The sequence below is a fragment of the Lingula anatina genome, chromosome 1 (genome assembly GCF_051362555.1).
Source record: "Lingula anatina isolate TDL-2025a chromosome 1, LinAna3.0, whole genome shotgun sequence".
In the NCBI taxonomy this organism is placed as follows: Eukaryota; Metazoa; Brachiopoda; class Lingulata; order Lingulida; family Lingulidae; genus Lingula; species Lingula anatina.
Genome location: NC_141767.1, coordinates 18,398,580 through 18,419,200, shown reverse-complemented (window position 1 = coordinate 18,419,200; position 20,621 = coordinate 18,398,580). Strand labels below are relative to the sequence as shown.

The following is a 20,621-nucleotide window of genomic DNA, read 5'->3' as shown; positions in this document are numbered from 1 at the left end:
GAAGAATTGCATTGCAAATGATAAGTCCATTTATACTAAATTCGTCATGAATCAAAAATATATATTTCCTATGTATTTGGTACATCAAAGCCAGTCTTGTGATGGTTATTACATTCTGTAACTGTCATGTCATTTCAATCTGTTTTTGAAATACTGCATAAACTGATGCATTAACTCTCTGCTCTGACCTTCAATGTACACCAATTCCATTACTACATCTTCTTGCACTTGTTTTATCGATAGTTTGGTTTTAAACAAGAAATCCTTATCTTCTGTTTTAGCAGTATTAACTGTTTCAGGCACTGCCTCTTTTGGCCCAGTACTTTCAGTTTCAGCACTTTTTCCCACAAGTTCATTCGATCTATTTTCAGTTTTCACAGCACTGGAAATACCCATGTCAGGATTATTACTACTACTAGGTTGAGCATTTGTGAGCTGTGTATCATGTTCAGCTGAAGCTGGCTCAAGACTTTCAGGACTCTTTATGTGGCTTTTTCCACTTGACACTACATCATTATCATCCATTCTCCTTGCTTTCTCATTCCTGTATTCATCTTCAAATTCTAATTTCCTTTTTCGAACTAAAGCTTCTTGATTGTCCTCCATAAGTTCTTCCATACCCTCACTTTGATTATGCTCTACAACCCTAAGATCATCTACTTGCCTGTCCTTAGATGGACTTTCATAATGCTTTCTTTTTTCCTCAAACAGTTTTGCTCTCATCTGCTGTCTTTTTTTCTTTCTCTGATGGGACCAGGTGTTTTCCTTGGCTGTCAAATTTAAAGTGATTTCTGTGGTAGTGGCCTTCACACCTTTGTGGTGGACCTAAATGAATAATAAGTTTGAAAGACTTTAGAAATTTGCAAGGGAAATATGGAAGCAAACTCACTCAGAGAGAAAACAAGAGATAGAGGCCGCTATTATTCAACCTTGCCACCAATGACATCACAATATCTATACATTGATATCTACAGGTAAGTTAAACTAGGTATGTAGAACTTTGTCAGGTTTCCCATTACCTGTAATTCATCCAACATCCTCTTGAGTTTGACCCATGCCATGGGCACATTGTATTCCTTGCAGACACCCGTAGGAATGATATGAGTCAAAGGAGGCTTATCACCAGTACTCTTCTTCTTAACTTGGAATTCTGATTTCTGATGATGATAAAACCAAGATATCCAATATAAAAATGCAGGATCCACAACAAATGTCAACTCTACACCAAAAGTCATTAACTATAAATAAAAGTGACACTGATAGGAAGAATAACATCAATCTTTTGGTTACAAAAGGATTTAATCATTTTGGATAAACCCAATATTAAACTTACAGGAAACACCACAGTATCATCAAATGTCCAGGCCAACCCCCACCTCATTGTTCTTCCTTGGCAAAACTCAGTTTCACCAATGTTGGAGATCTGCAAGGTGATAGGAACATCTTTATAAATCACACTACAAAGGCAATTTTACTATTAGTATATTTTATTAGCCAGTCAATCCTCAAATTTAAATGACTGTATCTCAGTTTACCTTAAATATGATAAGAAAAACAAAGTGTAACCCTCCGTAAGTAATTCACTGTGACCAAGTACTATGGTGACAGGATGCATTTTACTAAGCTTACATTGTTTTTCTTTAACTCAGCTCTAAGGCGTCCTAGATCAGATTTTCTCCCCACCATGGTTGTATACACCCTGTAAGATAAAACCAAATTGACATCAAGATTGTACAGTCATCTCAAGCATAATTTAAGTACATTTTCAAACTAGGGATGAATAAACATTTTAAATCCCACTGTTTACATATGGAAATTACATGACCAATAATTAATAATGACACAATGCAAAAAGTGGGCTTGTTCAAAATCATTATTTCCAATTTTTCAAATATCTCCATCAATTCAATACTAACCTGACTTTGTTATTAAGCTTTAGACTATCACCTATCATCTTTTTGATGTATTCAAACTCTCCGCCCTTCACAATACACTCCTGCTCATTGCCAGTGTTAATGGACTTGGGTTCTGGTCTGTCCAGGTTTCTACAGTTGCTGATACCCTGAGCCTCCAGGGAGTCGGCATAGAATGGTGGATTGCACATGCAGAAATCGAGGTTCTCTTTTCTGTTATTCAACAACTCAAATAACCCATCTGTAGAACTGGTTTGAACCACTAAAAGAAGTTTAATTTTGAGAAAATTACAGTAAAAAAATGATTGACAGATGATGAAAACTTGATAATATTTTAAGTTCAGGTCATAGTTTTGAAACAAAAATATTGCATTTTATAGCCTGCAATAATGACACTTAAAAATAGTTTTAGAAAATTATCTTTATTAAAAAATCAAATTGAAATTAGTAAATTAAGACAAATTTTGAAAAACTTAAGACTGCTGACAAAAGACCATCAATATTAACTTTGTCTACATACACAGTGATTGTCTGGACAGAGATATCTTGCTTTGTTCACATAGGACAATTTAAAAAAATAATAACTTGGGGGGAAAAATGCCCTGACATATGTTACTTGTATACTTACACTCAATCCTGCCTTCCATACCATTAGCATTTATATTTTTCTTTGCAAAATATATATTTTCTTCTTCTATTTCAGAACAAATGAATTTCCAGGTAGGACATAATTTACAACCAAGCAGTGGATATATACAGGAGGCCCCAGCACCTTAAATAACAAAAATATAGCAGTTTTATAATGTTTTTAAAAATATATTCATTTAGTGCCAATTATTTCTGTAATATTATTTTGGGAAAAGTAAAAAAAAAATCTTTTTTTAAAACTAAAATACTTTTTGTAAACTTAAAAAAAGCATCGACCTCATTTACAAAACATAACAAAACAAACATAACAAACCTATATCTAATCCAATAACATTTTCTTCTCTTTTCCCAACAATATCCTGAATCCACAAGATATAATTCAGTCTCAATGGAACAGTTGGGATCAGTCTGTCAAGAGGTAGTTCAACATCAAGACCAAAATCGTCTTTCAGCAGTGTGCAAGTCAGTGCTCTCAGTGCCTCTGGGCTTTTGAAGTCTAATATCACTTTCCCTGTAAGATCTTGTGTGACAACACTTCGGAAGTCTGGGTACTTAATGGCCAGTTCTTTGAAGTTTGGTCTCTTCTTCTTATAAATGTTTCTAGGGTGCATAAACTTATTCAAAGCCATTACTCTTTTCTTATATAGAAATACTGGAATAGAAAAAATTAGCTTCTTTTAAACTTTGCTGTATAAGTTAAGATTTCACTGAAATAATCCGGAGAAGGTTATTTCAATGAACACATTTATTTGAATAAAAATGATAATAATAAATAAATACCTACTAGTAACTATGTTGCAGTCAAATCAAAATCATAAAATCGAAAGTAGAACTTTTATACTTTTTACATTAATTTTAAATAAAATTTAAAAATTATCTAAATCTGATATTTCCAAAAGGATTACAACTTCGCATTTGTCCTACTGGCAATCTTGCTTTTAATGCAGACTTGAGGCTGGGATTTTACATTCTGAGATGAAAAGTACTGGTTTGAATTAAAAGAAAACTACCGACTTTATTCACCTCTAGCAACTAGCAATCTGAGTCGGGGTAGTACAGAATATCTGCAAATTACCACTTCTTACACAAGTGTGTTGTTACCTTTTTAAAATTTATGCTTATCAGTTTTCCAGCGTAACTAAACCCATACTTTTTGTGTTAAATTAAACATAAACGTCACTTTCTGCTTAGAACCTCCCTCTTTGGGTAACTAAATGTCGCTTCAAACTCAACGCACTTCAAACGATGGAGGCTGCCATCTTAGTTCTCGAGTAATCTCTAATTTTTACACTCTATGTGCGCTTGCGCAGGTAGGATTTGAGAATTGTGGGTAAAATCTCAACGTGTTGGAAATTCCTGCAAATTTCAGAGAAAACAGTGTTTAGCTCTGTACGTGAGGTATATCATTGGCTATTTTCGTCATTGGAGGTAAGCACAATTCAATATTGGAGTGACATTGTCATCTGTTCGTGAAAAATACTCTAAAACGGATCTTTAAAAAGGTCCTATTTGAATACGCCTTGAATAAAAAATGGCGACCTCGATCTTGTCTGAATTTCAAATTAGGCATGCAATGTTATGATAAATTAAATAGGATGAAAATGACTTATCTTGCAATGTTACAGAAATAGATGGTGATTGCCTGTTATGACTAAAAATGCGTGCTGTGCGTTACTTGGCACCACATAAATGGCCAAACTATTTTATTATTACACTGATCCAAGACTTGTCAGACGGCAATATTGAACTTGAAGTTTGGGGATTTTACGTGGAAATCCATTTAATGTTTAACATTATGTTAACTTTACATCCCCACACTCTGGTCAGCACAAACAAAACGCTGTTGGCGCTCATTGTTGCTTGGTACTTTCAGTTTGAATGGATCCTGACTAATATGTTCCTAGTTTATACTTGATAATGTATGCTGCATCTTCTTAAATTGATAAATCTATTGGCATTTCATCATAATGATGAATATTAGCCACGACAACAGCAGTATATTTCATATACACAACAATGGTTTACTTACAACTTGATACTTTTTGATAAGACACAATAATGCTTAAACTTACAAGGAAAATCTGTAATGTGCTAATATTGCCTTCACAGCTTACAGTGCACCCAAAGTAGACATTTTCATCCTCAAACATATTGATGAGATAAGCATATGGTATTTGAAATTGAATTTATAATGGAATGATATAAATTCAAGTAAACAAGATTCTGTATGAAGCTGTGGGCAAGAGCAGCAGAATAGGAATGATGTTGTCTATGTACCATTTAAGTTTTAAAACAGTAATATTTTGCTTAGCCTAGCCTAGCCTAGGAATAAGAAAGAAAAAGGCCATGAGGTTAAATATGTGTAATATCACAAGTGATTGGTGAATGCTGAAAGATCTGTAAAGGGTTTTAAACATTTCATTTTTTTTACCTTTACAGAATCCCTTTGGGTTTTGTGCCCCTGGATGATGTGGTTGTAAAGGGTGGCGTTACTTGGAAGCCACTCTACACAACCCAGTGAACTGCTTGTTTGCACTAGACAAGCTTTCTACAAGATATAAAAGTAGCAGGATTTCTTGGATCAGCCCACCAATTATTACTCATGAAGATGGTACTGTCACATAGACAAAAGGAAGAGCTGTAAGTATTATTTTTGGATCTTTTAAAGATAAATTCTAAATGCTAGGAAAGGTCAGTACATCACGGTTGTTAAATACCTAGGTGTCTTTAAAAGCACTAACCAACATGATACATTGCCAAGTTGCATTCTTAATTTTGTCTTTTCCCTTTATGGTTCTTTAAAAGATATTGATGATATATCAGTAACATATGACGTGATGATTGTCAGTCAAACACAATGTAGTTATGATTTCTTAGAATACTGTTGACCAATGAAAGAAAAATTATAAAATGATGTATGTAGAATCCATTTGTTTTTTAGGGAATTTTTTAAGCAGCACATGTAATATGCATAATTAACTTGTTTGGTGTTGTGAATCCATTCAGTATTGAGGCGGTATGGTATTTTGTAAGAAAGGGCTTTTAATGAAAGTCATTCATGCCCTACTACAGTAAATGTCAAATATGATTAAAATAGGGGATCGCTTCATTTTATGTTAAATATGTTTGATGGGTAAAACAAAGGGTTTTATGGGCTTCCTTTGTTTAAGAGCATACTTTGATGTATATTTACAGCTAACATTAGCATACATTAGGAGAGAGAATTGAACCCATTCCGTTTTAATGTTTTTTATCATTGATGGGGCAATCTTCAGTATCATAATGCAGTATGTTTTTGTCACATATTGGCTTGTCATTGTTTTTTTAATGCTGGACTGCCACATGGGAAGTCTTATGTTGTGCAAGGTCTGCTCTTTGAACCTAACCAAGTATATATTACAATCACCTCTGGCACGTCAATTTTATTTGCTGTGACATAAATTAAGATATGACCAGGTCTTTTATAGAGATTGATCAAGCACAACTTGCCGTTCAATAGAAATAAAGGCATGTTTCTGCAAAGGAAAGGTTTTACATAATGTATTTCAGAGTATTATGCAACCAGTGTAAATATTTGGGTTCTCATATTGCACTGCTTTCATACTGGCCTTCACACGCTGTTGCAGTAAATGACCCATGGGTTTTCAAAGCTCTGGTTGATTTGTGTTGTCAGAGATATGGAACTTTCAAGCTACAGAGACCCATGATATTTGTGACAAAACTTATTTTTGCAAACAGCACTACATTGTGTGTAGTTTGAAAGTTGTCATATATATTTAGAAATTAATTTTGCCCATTTCTTGGTTATGAAGGTACGAGGTGTTAAATATCTTGCTCACTTGCCTTGGAATTCAACCCAGTGTGCAGTTTACTATCTGAAAGATGAGTCATCTAGATATATGTCAGAGTGAATTTCATAATATCAGGTCCATATCTTCTTATCCTCTGTAGCTACCCCCTGGCCTACCACGTGCAACATGAAAGTCATGGGACAGCGTCTTCACATCCTTATCTTTGCCTCTGCATTTGTAGCCTTGACTGTTGCAGTGATGGAGAATATGAAGGGTGGGATTCTATTTATTTATGTCATTGGTATTTTCATGTTTTAGTTTTGAAGAAGGTTTGAATGTTGCTCAATGGTTCTGGAGAACATGATATCACATGATTCATAACCAGCATGACAGTACCTGTACTTCTCCCTCTCTCTCACGCCTGACCCCAAAAGGCTGATGTAAGCGACAAAGTACAGGGTCAAGTTTTCAACCATCACATATATTACATTTCATTAAATTGCCCTGCATAACATTTTTTGTGTAGTCCGACTGTTGTTGTTACACTGGTTGCCATGTAGAGAATCATTGTTCCAGCTTCTTCTTTTTTTTTTTGTTGTTAATAATGCAACCAGTAATCGGTTAGCAACATTTTCTGACTAAATACCCCAGGAAAAAGATATTGCTCGGAATAAAATTGCATTATGGAATTCAGTATTGTACTGTCTACAGAGGTTAATTTATACATGTCTGCTTCAGCATTTTCGTGATTCATCATTCATTGATTACTGATAAATGGTTGCCCCCTCTCTCTTAGAGATGAAGTAATTTGATGTTATTCATCAAATATGCAAGCTCTGTGTCTGACAGATGAGTATTTACAATGGCTCATAATATCCCGTCTTGTGTCAGGTGATCATTGTGGTAAAAACATAAATTAGATTAAAGGCAAATACTATGATCATTATCAATATATGTTGCATTAATATATAAAACTCATAAATGAATGTTTTTTTGTCATTGTGTAGACCTTCCACTGTGTGGTATGTATGGTAGGTAGCGTGATCACTGTTTAAAAGCATACCAGCACCAGTCATCTCTCATGCAGTCTAAAGTAGTTACTATTGATTTATGTTAATATCAGTGTCTGCTACTTGTAGCCCGTTTTCATCATGGATACACAGGCGCCACAACTAGATCAATAGGTTAAATTACATGCAGTGTCTTCTGTGTGACATTGTGGAGGGTATAGTGAAGGGATAAATGCCTGAGGTTGCAAAACTAAGCAAAAGGAAATAATGAACACCTGGTTCTGAATAAACGTATGGATAAATCGAACACTATCCTGACCACAGCATATTTTGGGTCAGGTGACATGTATTAGATTCCTTTTGCATTTCAAGTATTATTGATATTATAATGTATTATAATAATATATGCATATTAACATTATAATGTAATGACATCAGGCCATGGGCATATATTGTTTTTATCATGCAAATAGCTATAAATTGACATTTTTTATCCAGTATGTAGGTCAGAAAAACATTTGGTCAGATAAACTATTATTTTCAGAACTTTAGATACTAGTAATCAAATTCATTTAATGTTAAATTGGATTTATAATTGGTCTTATAATTTTCAAAAAATGTTTTCAAAAACAAATGGGTATGCCCTGAAATTTCATCTTCAGTTTGTCTAGTTCTAGAGATCCCATCATATTTATTCTTGTTTTTAATGTCTTCTCAAGGTCTGATCTATGGCCTTCTTAAAACCCCAACCATTTGTTTTGCTGGCAAGCAAACATGGTCCTGTATATAATATTGACATATTGTACTGTAATTCCCAGAGATCTTCTCCTGTGTTCAGCTTTTCTATTTGAACTAACAGGGAATGAATAGGTAAACTGCCAACTGAAGCAAGCAGGCCCTTCAGTTATTGATTAGATCAATATAAACAAAAGGTTACCTCAAGGAATCGTGTAAAGATCATTTATTGGGAATCTATTTTTAACTGTAACAATGTAAATGCAAATGTTATACACCACACTGAATATAATGACATTATTTTTTTAAATGTCAGAGTGACACTTTTGATATTGCTTTCAATCAGTGCTTAATTTTTTTCGCTTCAGAAACAAAGCTATAGCAGACTACCTGAGTTCAAATGGGTACATGAATGCACTCAATGAGTTCCAGAAGGAAACTGGAATGGTGAGCTCCATTATATCACTTTCCCTTGGTCTTAGCTCAGTCTTAATAAACATTTACAGAACTTTTCTTATCAAGTGGCCTTGGTCAGTGCATATTATTGTTTGCAATCTTAATATATAGATGATGATTAAAATGTTATTTGGGTAAAAAGATGGGCTGTGTTGTAGACACTTATCCTTCCAAGATGAAAAACTTTGATGAGTATGAGTGATAATGATATATCAACATTCATTAAATAGTAACATTTTAACCTGTGTAACATCTTTAACCTCATGTAAGTGTTTCACAATTCTCATGTGAGCTCACACAAATGCAAATGCATTAAGACTGTTTAGATCATGTTTTTTTATATATTCTTTTGCAGAATGGAGAGCTTGATAAAAAGTACATGGGATTATTAGAAAAGAAATGGACGTCAGTTATAAGGTTACAGAAGAAGGTAGGACTCCTATATCCAGCAGCAGTCAAGGGGCACCCTCAGCAGCATTTTTGCAACACTGTTTACACAACAGGGAGTCTAATGTACACGGGTGTTGAAACCAGACACTTCGGGGGACCCTGTGTACTTTGCTTTCAATGTCAACAATTTTGTTGTTTACTCTAACCTTTGTCAGTTGACAAAGGCATTATGTTGCCCAACACAATGAGTTGGAATACATGTGTAGTAAAAGTGCACCGGCAGGGGAAGTTTACATCATTGACCTGCATTGTCAGTTGTTGTTTGGGTTTTGGTAAAAGTACTTATTATGTTTCTTTCCATGTTATGTTAGTTGTACATTTACATATATACTATGTCCTAACCCTTCTATCTGTGGAAACAATATTTTTTGCCCAAATCCTACATTTCAATCTGATGAAGCTTCACTAGAAGTAATTTTTTTGTGCAGCCCCTTTTCATATTAAAATTTTTGTTAAGATAATGAATAAAATATCTTTATGTCAGGTCATGGACCTAGAGGCCAAGCTTTCAGAGGCAGAGAGAGAGTTCAATGCTGGGGGCCCACCACGTGATAAACGCAGTCCAACAGAATGGATTCCAAGGCCACCAGAGAAGTATGCTCTCACTGGACACCGTAGTCCAGTTACCAAAGTCATCTTTCACCCAGTCTTCAGTGTCATGGTATCATCCAGTGAGGATGCTAGTATTAAGGTAAGGTGCTGTACTGGGTTTATGAGCATTAGAATGTCTTTGGATCTCATTTAAGTGTTTTGCAGTTGATAAAGTTTATTTTTTATTTTTTTAATTTTAATTTATTTATTTATTTATTTATTTATTTATTTTTATTTATTTATTTTATTTATTTATTTATTTTTTTTTTGCTGATTGGAGGGTTAATGTGATCTGCCTTTATTCAAGGTATGGGACTATGAAACTGGTGACTATGAGAGAACCCTAAAAGGTCACACAGACTCAGTACAGGACATTTCATTTGATCACACGGGTAAATGGCTAGGTAGGTCAACTTGTGTTGGATTTGAAACCACCCATATGGTGAATACTTTCATAACTTGAATGATAAGTTTGTATTACATTTGACAAACCATATGAAAATTTAATATTTTTTGTTGTGAACTTAGTGATGTGGCAGTCATGTGTTACAGATGTTTACAAAAATTGGATGTAGTAGTAAGAATTTGTTCAAGTTAGAAGTTACTCACATTCACTCTACCATCTAAGGTTTTACCATGTGGCATGAATAAACCATTTTGAATGTATTGGGACAGCAACATTACAGTTTGATGCATTGTTCTTTTACAGTGTCCTGCTCTGCAGATATGAGCATCAAACTATGGGACTTTTCAAGCTTTGAATGTGTGAAGACCATGCACGGTAAGATGAAATGGATGTAACTTTATTACAAAATTAAATTATCCATCTGTTAGAAATGGCAGGCATTGATTGTGAAAGGTATATTATGTTAGTCACAACATGACACGTACCTAGAGATGTAATTTGATTGTGTTGATATACACTGTATTTTTTTTTTTTTTTTTTTTTTTTTTTTTTTTTTTTTTTTTTTTCAGTGAAATGTGTACTTTCTGTTGGCCTGTATGTCATTTAATACACTGCCACTCTCTCTCTCTCTCTCTCTCTCTGGACATATGCCTTGAACACCTGGCATGTATCAGTTGACTGTGTTTTCGCACACATAAATTTCTAAATGACCTATTTATCCTTGAATCTCTTACCATCATCATATGCAGGAAAGGTATTTGTTACTGACCACTCACAATTAATGTGTTTCTTTACAGGCCATGACCACAATGTTTCTAGTGTAACTTTCGTTCCTAGTGGAGACTTCATTGTGTCGTCTTCTAGAGACAAATCTATAAAGATGTGGGAAGTCGCCACAGGGTGAGTGACCACAACATTGATTGTACAGGGTGTACTAATATAATAACGAGTGAAACAGGTTTCAGTTAGGCTACTTTTGAAGGTACTTAACATTATGACCATTACTTAACACAGTGCATCGTGGTGACTTTAAAAATATTCATGCTTAGAAATTTATTGGAATCCTGGTTAATAAGATAAATGCACACATTAATGTACTTCACTTTAGTAAAAACATGGGGCATACTCTATTTTAAAAAATGATCGAATGCATTTTTTATTATTTGTAACATTTTCAGTAACATACATATTCCGTATACTTCAGATATTGTGTGAAAACCTTCACAGGACACCGAGAGTGGGTGAGAATGGTGAGAGTCAACCATGATGGAACCCTACTGGCCAGTTGCTCCAATGATCAGGTGTGTGATTGAATAGTTTTTCCAGTAAAAACAGTCTCTTAGTAGCTACCAGTTGTTTTAAACTTTTCTAAGGAAAAACTTCATTGAGCACACTCAGAACAGCAGACTAACAGATCCACTGATCAAATATGACCAACCCACTTGAATGCTTGTTGCTAATTTCTGATAAAACACTGAATAGATTCCCTGTGGGGATTATGCAACAAGCATTTCAGTGGGTTGGCCATATTTGATCTGCAGATTTGTTAGTCCACTGTTCAGAATTACCTCTTTGTCATATTGTAGCCTTAATCTTCTTGTGTTCTTTCATTGGACACCCATTTTGATTCCGTTTGAATTGAAGTGGAATCTTAGTAATATATTCATTGTTATGTGATTCTATTGTTTATTTATTTATTCATGGGTTTCTTCGTGTATTTTGATTCCAGACTGTTCGTATCTGGGTTGTGTCCACAAGAGAGTGCAAAGTGGAACTACGAGAACACGAACACGTTGTGGAATGTGTTGCTTGGGCTCCAGAGTCCTCTACACCTGCTGTCACTGAGGCTGCAGGAAATGATGTAAGTTGGCTACTCTTGTGATTGCAGTTCATCAAACGCATAGTTTCCTTTCAATCTATTTGTCACAGAATTCCTAGAGAAGCTAGAAGAAATACAATGCGTACTCTTGTTGGGACAGAAGTATTAAGTTTTCAAACAAATTTACTGTTAGCAACTATTTGCAAGTTCTCAAATTAAACAATTGTCTTTACTTTTCAGATAAAGAAGGGTGCTCGTGCTGGTCCCTTCCTCGTTTCTGGCTCTAGGGACAAGACCATTAAGTTGTGGGACATCAGTGCTGGAATATGCCTCTTCAGCCTTGTAAGTAACTACTTGCCTCTATAAATTTGTCTCAATCATTAAACATTGCAGATCAAAAATGTAGTGAAGAGACCACTTGACTTACCTCTATGGCATGTAATAAAATTGTTCAACCTTTTTCACACCCCCTCCACTCCCCCATCACTTAAAATTAGATTAACTAAATTTTGTAGAACATTAAGTTTAATTCATGTTTTTTGGCAAAAAAAGAAAATATCATTTCACTGCCGTGTCTTTGGTAAAATGAATTTACAAATTGAATGCCTTCGAATAAGGTAAAGACATATTACATGGCATATTTGTCAGCTGAGTATCTAAAAAGTGGAAACTCCTCTGTTCTAGGTTGGCCATGATAACTGGGTGCGAGGTTTGGTCTTCCATCCAGGAGGAAAGTACCTGCTCAGTGCCTCTGATGACAAAACTCTCAGAGTGTGGGATATCAAAAACAAACGGAACCAGAAAACTCTGGATGCTCATTCACATTTTGTGACCTCTTTAGGTGAGTGACAAAAGAACTGCCCTGTTTGCACTTACCCGATGAATTTAATTCCAGGGTCACATGTAGATATTATAACTAGTTCATTTCAAATATTATAAGAACATTGGTAAAGATTTCAAAAGCTCAAACCAGCATACTATAACCCTGAAAATGTTATCATGAACACTCCTTGTTATTCCAGATTTCCATCGGAATGCTCCCTATGTTATATCAGGGAGTGTAGATCAGTATATCAAAGTCTGGGAATGCCGTTAATAGTTCACCATGGATAGCTTATGAGGGAGAGTGGATACAGGGAGATGTGACATGAGAGAAAGAGAGGGATAAGAGGGGGGAAACAAGATGGTTGCTCACCCTATGGCCCAGTGAGCATGTTCTATTTAAACAAGTTTGCTTTATGTGTCAGGACTGGTTAGTCCCCACCGCCAAACAGATTTGTTGCTGTAACCTCAGATCCAGGGTTTCTCTTTATTATGTTGTTATCAAACCAGCTCTGTGTGTATGAGTATGAGTCTGACAGTGCATCTTATTGGAAATTCACCCACTGAATTGAGTAAGGTAGCATCAGGAGGGCTCACTGGAAAAGGATGTGCTTTAGAAAGGGGTTCGGAGTTTCCTTTAAGGTGTTGCACTATGTGTTTATGAGCCCCCCTGAGTGTGCCATGGTGTTATGAACCAAGTTACTGCAATATATATTGTCATCACTTTACTACATTTGATGTATAAATTATTGACTCACTGTGTATATTATAGTATAAATGTACAGTATGTAACATGCTGCTTGGATTGTGTAGATGTGTCCTTGGCTGTGCCAACTGCAGCCCCGTACTGCTAAAACGGAACTATAGTAGGTCAACATGACTGCTCTTAAAACCAAGGTGGCTGACATGTTCTTCATGAAACTGCTTGATGAATGAACTTTTTCTTTTTTGCCACAGTGGGGGTATTTCTTTTGGATTGAAAATAACAAGTTCAGAACTCTAGCTACCTGTTTGTCTTGCAGTCATGTTTTGAATATTCGAGTATGTAACTTGGTTCTTTGGAGTGACACATTTACTTAACATAATCTTAAACAAAAATTACAAAAATTTGAGCCAAGGATACTCTGAAAGATTTCTGTTACTGTTACCTTTTATAGGTCACTGTGATTCTGTGTTCCTTACTGTAGCATGCTCATAATATCAACTAATGGTGTATGTGTGTGTGGATTGTGATTGCGATAGCTGTGAATAGCTGAACACATTGTGTTGTCACACAGTGTTACCTGTGGTATACATGCATGACTTCAACAGTAATTAGTGAACAGTAGAACCTGTTGCATGGTGATGTGTACCTTTGTTGTATTAGGTGTGCCAAGGACATGTAAACTCAAATGGTTCATCATTAATGTTACAGTAAAGCATTTCTTAATTAGTCGCAAGCAATGTGAAGCTGCCAATACATCTAATACAAGCATTTCAAAATTAATGGAGCACTTCTAAGCAGAATTTTGCCTTGTGGTGCTACAGATAACGCTTTAGTACTTATTGGCAGTTTCTTTCATACACAAAGTAACTCTTATTCATCAGACATGCAATTTTGAGAGATGGTGTGAAATTTTAAACCAAACCCAAATGTAGCATTTTTGTGTCATATGGTTGTTTGAAGAAAAATCATCACATGCATACACATACAAGTATGAACATGGGAGGCAGAAATGTGAACTGTGCTTAGCTTAATTTCTATAGCTAAATCCTGTTTAATTGAACAGAAATATTTGTATAAAATAGATAAAATGATGCTCACCAAGTGCAAAAAATTGGAGCACATAACTGAATGAGAGAATGTGATCATGCTAGAAGCTTAGATATGTAGTACATTTTAGTTTTGTATGTTTTGTTATTTATGTTCCCATTGGAAAAAAAAGATTCAGTTGCAGATCGCTGAGAAATTTCATTTCAATTTGGGAACTTTCTCTGCCTTGCTGCAGTGTAAGTTTGTACATAACAAAATTGTATATTCTTTTGAATTCATATTAGCATTGTGCTGCTCTTTATATTGTGTCAAGAAGGCCTATACCATTGTCAGTTGCTATGTTAGTTCATTTGCTATGTTTATATATGCCACTAGAAAATGAGGCATGTTCTACCAATAGTTATCATGTATAGAAAATTAGATTTCAGTAAGAATATGGGAAAGGTTGGAAGTTTACAGAAATACCCTGTCATTAGATTAAGGAAAACCACCAAAATGTATACAAATAGAGAAAAGAGAATAATTTGTGGCCATTTAACATAAAAGACAAGTTTGGGTTTTACAAAAAAAATTGAAATAAATGTTTAAGAAAGTTCAATACCAATTTGTTTGGAACAAATAATTTCATGAGTGATTTTTTTATGTTACACAATTTTCATGAAACCTTTTGTGACTGTTCATTTTGTGTCAGTACTATGCTACTGACAGCATTTATTAAAGTCTAGAAAAAAGTTCTACAGATTTTCCTAGTAGCCTTTAATGGTAGTTTAATGATGGATATATAACATATCGTAACAGAAATTAATGTATTGTGTATACAATGAGATGCCAGCTTCTTTGACCACTTTGCCAAAAACTATCAAGAATTTGACTCACATTTAGATGAAGTCTTGTGTATTGATTGCTTAAGTAACTGCAATATTTTGCCTGCCCAATGTAGCAAATTATTACCATGTGAAATAGGCTATTGGTCCTTTATTTGAAGTATAATAGAATCTTCATGTGGCAGGCCACAGTACCAGACTAATGAAAACACATCATTGGCTCTTAGAAACCATGGGGTATGGGAAATTTTGGAATTTAATAGCAAAAAGGCAAGGGGGGAAAAACAATACCGTATTGGAATATTGAAAGGGAGGTGATTGAAACTAACTTTTCATTAGTTCACTTAGAGTTTATTTGTAAAGTACCGTTTTGGATTGTTTCACATTTTCTCAAATAATACCAAACTGTATTAGAAAACTATACTAAAATGTGGATGGAACTTATTGATGAAACTCAAACAATTGTTTTGGATATTATATCCTCAAAGTGTCACTTGTGATGAATAATCTTACTGCAAAAAGGAAGTTCAGTCAAAAGTCTTTAGTGTAAGGGTGCTTTCCCAGAGATTTAGATCGATCTAAAGATTAAGTTTTAGATCGACCTAACTCCCTGGGGGTTCACGCTAAATTGCAGTCAGCCAAGCGGGCACCATAGTTAATTATCCCCTTACAGCTTTAGTAGGTGGGACAGACGCTTAAGCCGGCCAAGCTGACAGTAATCTAGTGAGACTCCCCACAGGGATAGATCGAACTAAAAATCTACGGAAATGGGGTGTAACTGTTTCAAATGAGTTGCACCGGATGAATACTTGCTACACAGATATCTTTTTCTGCAAAATGTGGAAACCTACTTTTAAAAGAAGACTATAAGTAAGGAATTGGCAGTATTAAGGTTGACGTATTAAGTCAACATGTTATAATACTGAAAACAAGCTAAAGCCCTTCTTTTTATGCCTGGCTGTTAACAGAAAATAAATGTATCATACATAAAGAATCTATTGAGAGTTTGTTGCCTCTCCCCCCACAAAAACACTTGCACTTTAGGTGCCTCGAATGCATAGTTTATTTCATTTTTTGTTCATGAACTTAAATCGTTAAAAATTTTTAAACACTTAATGTATTTGTTAATATGATGTTTTGTCTTCTAAGCTATGACATTTTATGTGTTCCACTGTGAAAGGAAAGATAACAGGAAACGTAGGCAAATCTTGCAGCTGTCACATGGTGTAAATGCAGGCTGTCGGTTAAGTAGGTAGCATTCTAATACTTCTTAACAAGCATTAATCCAGCTTAACTGCTAATGCAGAAGCTACTTGCTGTTTAAGACCCATTACTCTTCACCTGTCAGCAGTAGGATATCAAATTGCACAGAAAATATTGTTAAGGCATTAAAGCATCCTGCATCACATAAATTTCAAGTGAAAAAGTACGTTCATACTGTTTGTTGAATTAAAAAATTCTAAAAAATGAAAGATATGCAACACTTGCCTACATCATACAAAAATTTTCCTGGAATGATTTTTGGACACAGCTTTGCAATTCCTCATATTTCAATGTTGATGGCCAATTTGTAGAGCTAAAAATGATTTCTCTATATTTCATATTTATGTTTATACACTACGTATTCAAAGGCCAAAGATGACATCATCACAAAGGAAAACTCCTATTTTCTGACGACATCTTAGGGACCATTCGGGTTGAGAAGAGCCAAATGATAGTTAAGGCCGCAACCTTAATATGGCAGAGCTACATTAAAGGAAGACTGCTAATCATGTAATGGTCTCTCTGCCTCTCGCATGCCTCCCCACGCGTTGTTGCTCGAACGGTTGAAGTGAGCCAAGATTTAATTACTGTGCCCCTACAGGGACGACGTGGGGAGGCGTGTGAGAGGCGGAGAGACCATTAAAGGATTAGCGGTCTTCCTTTCATGTAGCTCTGCCATATTTAGGTCGCGGCCTTACTAACACTCGGCTCTCCTCAATCTGAATGGTCCCATAGTACCTAATAATGCTACTGCTCTTTTCTTAGGGCACACAAAATCAGACACCAGAGCAAAACAATACCAAAGAAAACATCACAAAATAAAAGCTTGCAGGCTTTGTGGTTCGTTACTGGTGATATCCTTGCGCCAAACTGTGCACTAGGATACAGGCAAGTTTTGTCAATTACAACAAGCAAGTTAAAGTTTCAGTATGAATTATTTTATACTTTAAAACATCTTTAAGTCTATGAGAAATCAAATCTAACATGGGACAATTTTAGCATTGAACACATCATTTTTCTATACTCACATTATAGCAATTCCTAACAGAACTAACCACCAAATGAATGCTGTTTGTACTAACTACATTCCATACTCTTAAGTGAAGATTAAATACAGAAAACAATCATAAGGGCATCTTTAATTTTTACCTTGTCCTTTTTCCAGGAAAGTAAAATTTTATGTTTGACCGTTTACATGGATTAGTCAGTCAGATGCTAACCATTCCGAGCTTGCCATCATGTATTGTAAAATAATGCTCATTAATCTAAGTATCACATTTACCGTAACAAGTTCCATATTATTACTTGTGACATGTACAGTATATATTGATAATCATGAATGAAAACAAAGAAAATATAATACAGAATCCAAATAAAGAATAGGATGTATTATTACATTAACCTACTGGTCTCTTTATCATGTTATAAATATAAGAAACATCTGCATTCTGCAGTGCAACTAACATCAGACATTATACACTACATATAAAACCTTCTACAATACATCTATATATAATTCTGAGGTAAAATTTAATCTGGAAGTTTTTGTGGCTAGATAACATAACATCCTCATTTTGAGCAGAGTTGATAAACGATAAGCTTAAGAAATGTCACCCTTCATAATTACGGTATATTACAGGTATTTCAATACCATTTGAAGGGAAGTCATATTTCTGACCTGCCTGGGAGCAAATGATTCCCAATCTGTCCCTCCCTGAGGAGCCTAGGTTATCCTCGGCCTACTATTGACATATCTTTACCAGACCATGAGTTGACCAAAATGTGTCTCTTCATTGCATGCAAGTATGAATACTGTATAAGAAGACAATTTACATGTCAGGAAACCTTGGTTATGCTCTCTTAAACATGTTTTTCTTTTATGCCAAAGTAGTCAGATACATATAAAAGCAATGTACACGAGTCCTATAAATATTCATGATTTATATATGTGACAATTCTGCAGGTGTTGACTAGTGCCTAATTAAAGAATACATCATCAAGACCTTGCATCTGCTACCCCTGAAGGGACGCTGACTTCCAGTCCATCCATGTCCTTTGTTACTATAACCTGGCAGCCTAACCTTGATCTGAAATACAAATGCATTTCGGTTTAAGTTTGGACAGTAGGTAAACATGTTTCATAGAACTAAGTAATAATCAGTAATGATTTGAAGATTCTCGTCCAAGGTTTAAGAAATCACTTTAAATCCCTTATAATTTCTAAGGTTGCAGTTTGGGGAATTTCCCCCAAGAAATCTCAAAAAATCTCAAAAAAAGTCCGACTCTGTAGCATTAGTTTTTCGTTGCAATGAACTAATACTATACCTGTGGCAGGTGTAAACTTACGTATCAGTTAATCCATATGCTAAGTCCAGCATGTCTAGCTCTTCATCAGTGGGTTCCTCAGGTAGTTGATCATAATCCTCTTTCTTGAAAATTAAATGGCATGTGGAGCATGCCAGGGTTCCTTCACAGGCACCTGAATCATTAGATCAAGAAGATTACAACCACAGTCTTCGTAATCACAAAAGAATAATGCACTAATGCATGTCTACACACATTAAATATGAAGCTACATTTACTTGGGAGATTGAAATTACATAAAGGTTTTTATATGCAGGGTATATTATGTCATGCACATTCCACTGGTTTTCCCTCCCTGATATCACATTTCAAATTGTTGTCATTAAAAAAGAATGAATGCTAATAATAAATTATTCAAATTATTGATGAAAAATTTCATCAGCATGGTGTATTTATTTAACATTTGGGAAATTTCTCTTTACACCATGTATTGTTTTCACTACTTGTATTTAGGGAAATTAAAATTCAGTTATGTTACTTACCAAACCCATCTATATCAACATCATTATCTAACACCACATCTAACAAATTGTCTCCAATATTTGCCTGGACGGATTCTTTAGTTCCATCTTGCAAAACAAAATGGATGGTCACCCTAAAAGTAGATAAGATTATGATATTTATAAATAGTTTTTGAGAATCATTCTTATTAAGAGGAAACCTGTTAATGTACCTATCATAGAATTTGAAAAAAATGCCCCTGTGGCTTACCTGCTGCTTAACTCTTTTGAGGCACCTTAAAATGTTTTATATACTGGAAACAGAACAGAACCCATACTAACAATAATGAGAAACTGTACCATCAAGAACAGGGATAATGGATGAGAATTTAAAGGATTAACCTGGGAAAATTGCACTAGCATGTAGGCAGATTTCCTCAGAACTTGTCTCCATCAGCAGAAAATATCAATCCGTTTTCAGTATTGTGCAACATGTGAAGGTGAACAATAAAGAGGAAATGAGGTATGTAGACATGGAGTGTTAGTGAAGATGGAAAACTTTACTCAATGGTTTCAAAGTCTAGTGAAAAAATAAACTGAATATCAAGACTTTGCATTGCCATTGTACATCTTGTACAAATCTTTTAAGGACCTACAATAAAATCTCACACTATTTCCAATATTATAAATGATTTATAATGTCCAAGATTCCAGAATAAAAATTAAGTTCTGCGTCAAAGTTTAAGTTTTCTTTGCATATGTTGAGAAGGATATTCCTTGCCTATTGGAGTAAAGATGAAATAGTACATTCTGGTTCTTGAGCCGATACAAAAGGACTTTACGAATGATATACATACAGGTACAAGACACTTCAAAAGACATACATAGTTTCCCCAGGATGTACATGTAAATATTTAATTTAAGTATCCAGAGATTGTAACATAGGGTAAGTACCTCTTCCGTAGCATGTACAGGTGGGGGTGGGTGGGGGTAATTTGGATATGAAGACCTAGAATACATAACTTAAGGGCAGTTTCAAAAACGAATGTGTAGCGTATCTTTATCAATGGCATTAACTGTCAAAACTCTTTTCTTGGCGAGTTATATTACTTACGTTTCCTTCTTCTTCCAGTTCTGTAAAACAACTGTAGAAACGCTAAATTGTCTCAAAATAGTATCCGTATGTCCTCTTGAAACTGTACGTATAGCTTGTTTACATGGTGCCCCAACAGTGTCAAAAGGAGCTCTAGATAAAACTCCCAGTATTCTAGCACTTCTCCTAAACATGTTGGCCAACACGTTATAAAATGACCTTGACCTAAAGTATAACTTTGGT

The 20,621-nt window shown here is 35.0% G+C and overlaps 3 protein-coding genes across 5 annotated transcripts; 1 reads left to right on the top strand and 2 right to left on the bottom strand.

The window, feature by feature from the left end:
- Positions 1-40: 40 nt before the first annotated feature.
- On the bottom strand, positions 41-3,838 carry LOC106154003 (RNA N(6)-adenosine-methyltransferase mettl16). 3 transcript variants are annotated; one of them, XM_013528201.3, is made up of 8 exons: positions 3,712-3,838; positions 2,875-3,213; positions 2,542-2,685; positions 1,917-2,175; positions 1,630-1,699; positions 1,334-1,423; positions 1,020-1,157; positions 41-825 (listed from the first exon to the last, which is right to left on the bottom strand). In XM_013528201.3, exons 2-8 carry the CDS (start codon positions 3,188-3,190, stop codon positions 130-132), a joined length of 1,713 nt encoding a protein of 570 aa, XP_013383655.2. In that variant the 5' UTR covers positions 3,191-3,213; positions 3,712-3,838; the 3' UTR covers positions 41-129. The 3 variants fall into 3 exon arrangements, with proteins under 3 accessions (XP_013383655.2, XP_013383654.2, XP_013383656.2); XM_013528200.3 differs by having other exon boundaries at positions 3,663-3,828; XM_013528202.3 differs by having other exon boundaries at positions 3,585-3,815.
- Positions 3,839-3,843: 5 nt separating this feature from the next.
- Positions 3,844-14,992, top strand: LOC106154004 (lissencephaly-1 homolog A). Its single transcript, XM_013528203.2, has 13 exons — positions 3,844-3,989; positions 5,001-5,201; positions 8,466-8,544; positions 8,909-8,983; positions 9,488-9,694; positions 9,902-9,998; positions 10,304-10,375; positions 10,798-10,900; positions 11,205-11,301; positions 11,730-11,861; positions 12,060-12,161; positions 12,504-12,660; positions 12,842-14,992. Exons 2-13 carry the CDS (start codon positions 5,164-5,166, stop codon positions 12,913-12,915), a joined length of 1,233 nt encoding a protein of 410 aa, XP_013383657.2. The 5' UTR covers positions 3,844-3,989; positions 5,001-5,163; the 3' UTR covers positions 12,916-14,992.
- A 1,271-nt stretch (positions 14,993-16,263) lies between these two features.
- On the bottom strand, positions 16,264-20,572 carry LOC106153996 (adrenodoxin-like). The gene is made up of 4 exons (XM_013528186.2): positions 20,400-20,572; positions 19,328-19,440; positions 18,828-18,960; positions 16,264-18,568 (listed from the first exon to the last, which is right to left on the bottom strand). The coding sequence occupies exons 1-4, from the start codon at positions 20,570-20,572 to the stop codon at positions 18,478-18,480; spliced, it is 510 nt and encodes a 169-aa protein (XP_013383640.2). The 3' UTR covers positions 16,264-18,477.
- Positions 20,573-20,621: the final 49 nt, after the last annotated feature.

What these genes read in the sequence shown, in the direction of transcription:
- LOC106154003 (XM_013528201.3), bottom strand. Translation starts at nt 3,190, where the DNA reads ATGGCTTTGAATAAGTTTATGCACCCTAGAAACATTTATAAGAAGAAG. An exon ending in TGTTATTGGATTAGATATAG is followed by an intron (nt 2,686 to 2,874) that starts GTTTGTTATGTT and finishes TTGTTATTTAAG; the next exon opens with GTGCTGGGGCCTCCTGTATA. An exon ending in GGATGTTGGATGAATTACAG is followed by an intron (nt 826 to 1,019) that starts GTAATGGGAAAC and finishes TTATTCATTTAG; the next exon opens with GTCCACCACAAAGGTGTGAA.
- LOC106153996 (XM_013528186.2), bottom strand. Translation starts at nt 20,572, where the DNA reads ATGTTTAGGAGAAGTGCTAGAATACTGGGAGTTTTATCTAGAGCTCCT. An exon ending in AACTGGAAGAAGAAGGAAAC is followed by an intron (nt 19,441 to 20,399) that starts GTAAGTAATATA and finishes ATCTACTTTTAG; the next exon opens with GGTGACCATCCATTTTGTTT. An exon ending in GCATATGGATTAACTGATAC is followed by an intron (nt 18,569 to 18,827) that starts GTAAGTTTACAC and finishes TTTGTATTTCAG; the next exon opens with ATCAAGGTTAGGCTGCCAGG.
- LOC106154004 (XM_013528203.2), top strand. Translation starts at nt 5,164, where the DNA reads ATGAAGATGGTACTGTCACATAGACAAAAGGAAGAGCT. An exon ending in TTATAAGGTTACAGAAGAAG is followed by an intron (nt 8,984 to 9,487) that starts GTAGGACTCCTA and finishes TCTTTATGTCAG; the next exon opens with GTCATGGACCTAGAGGCCAA. An exon ending in TCACACGGGTAAATGGCTAG is followed by an intron (nt 9,999 to 10,303) that starts GTAGGTCAACTT and finishes GTTCTTTTACAG; the next exon opens with TGTCCTGCTCTGCAGATATG.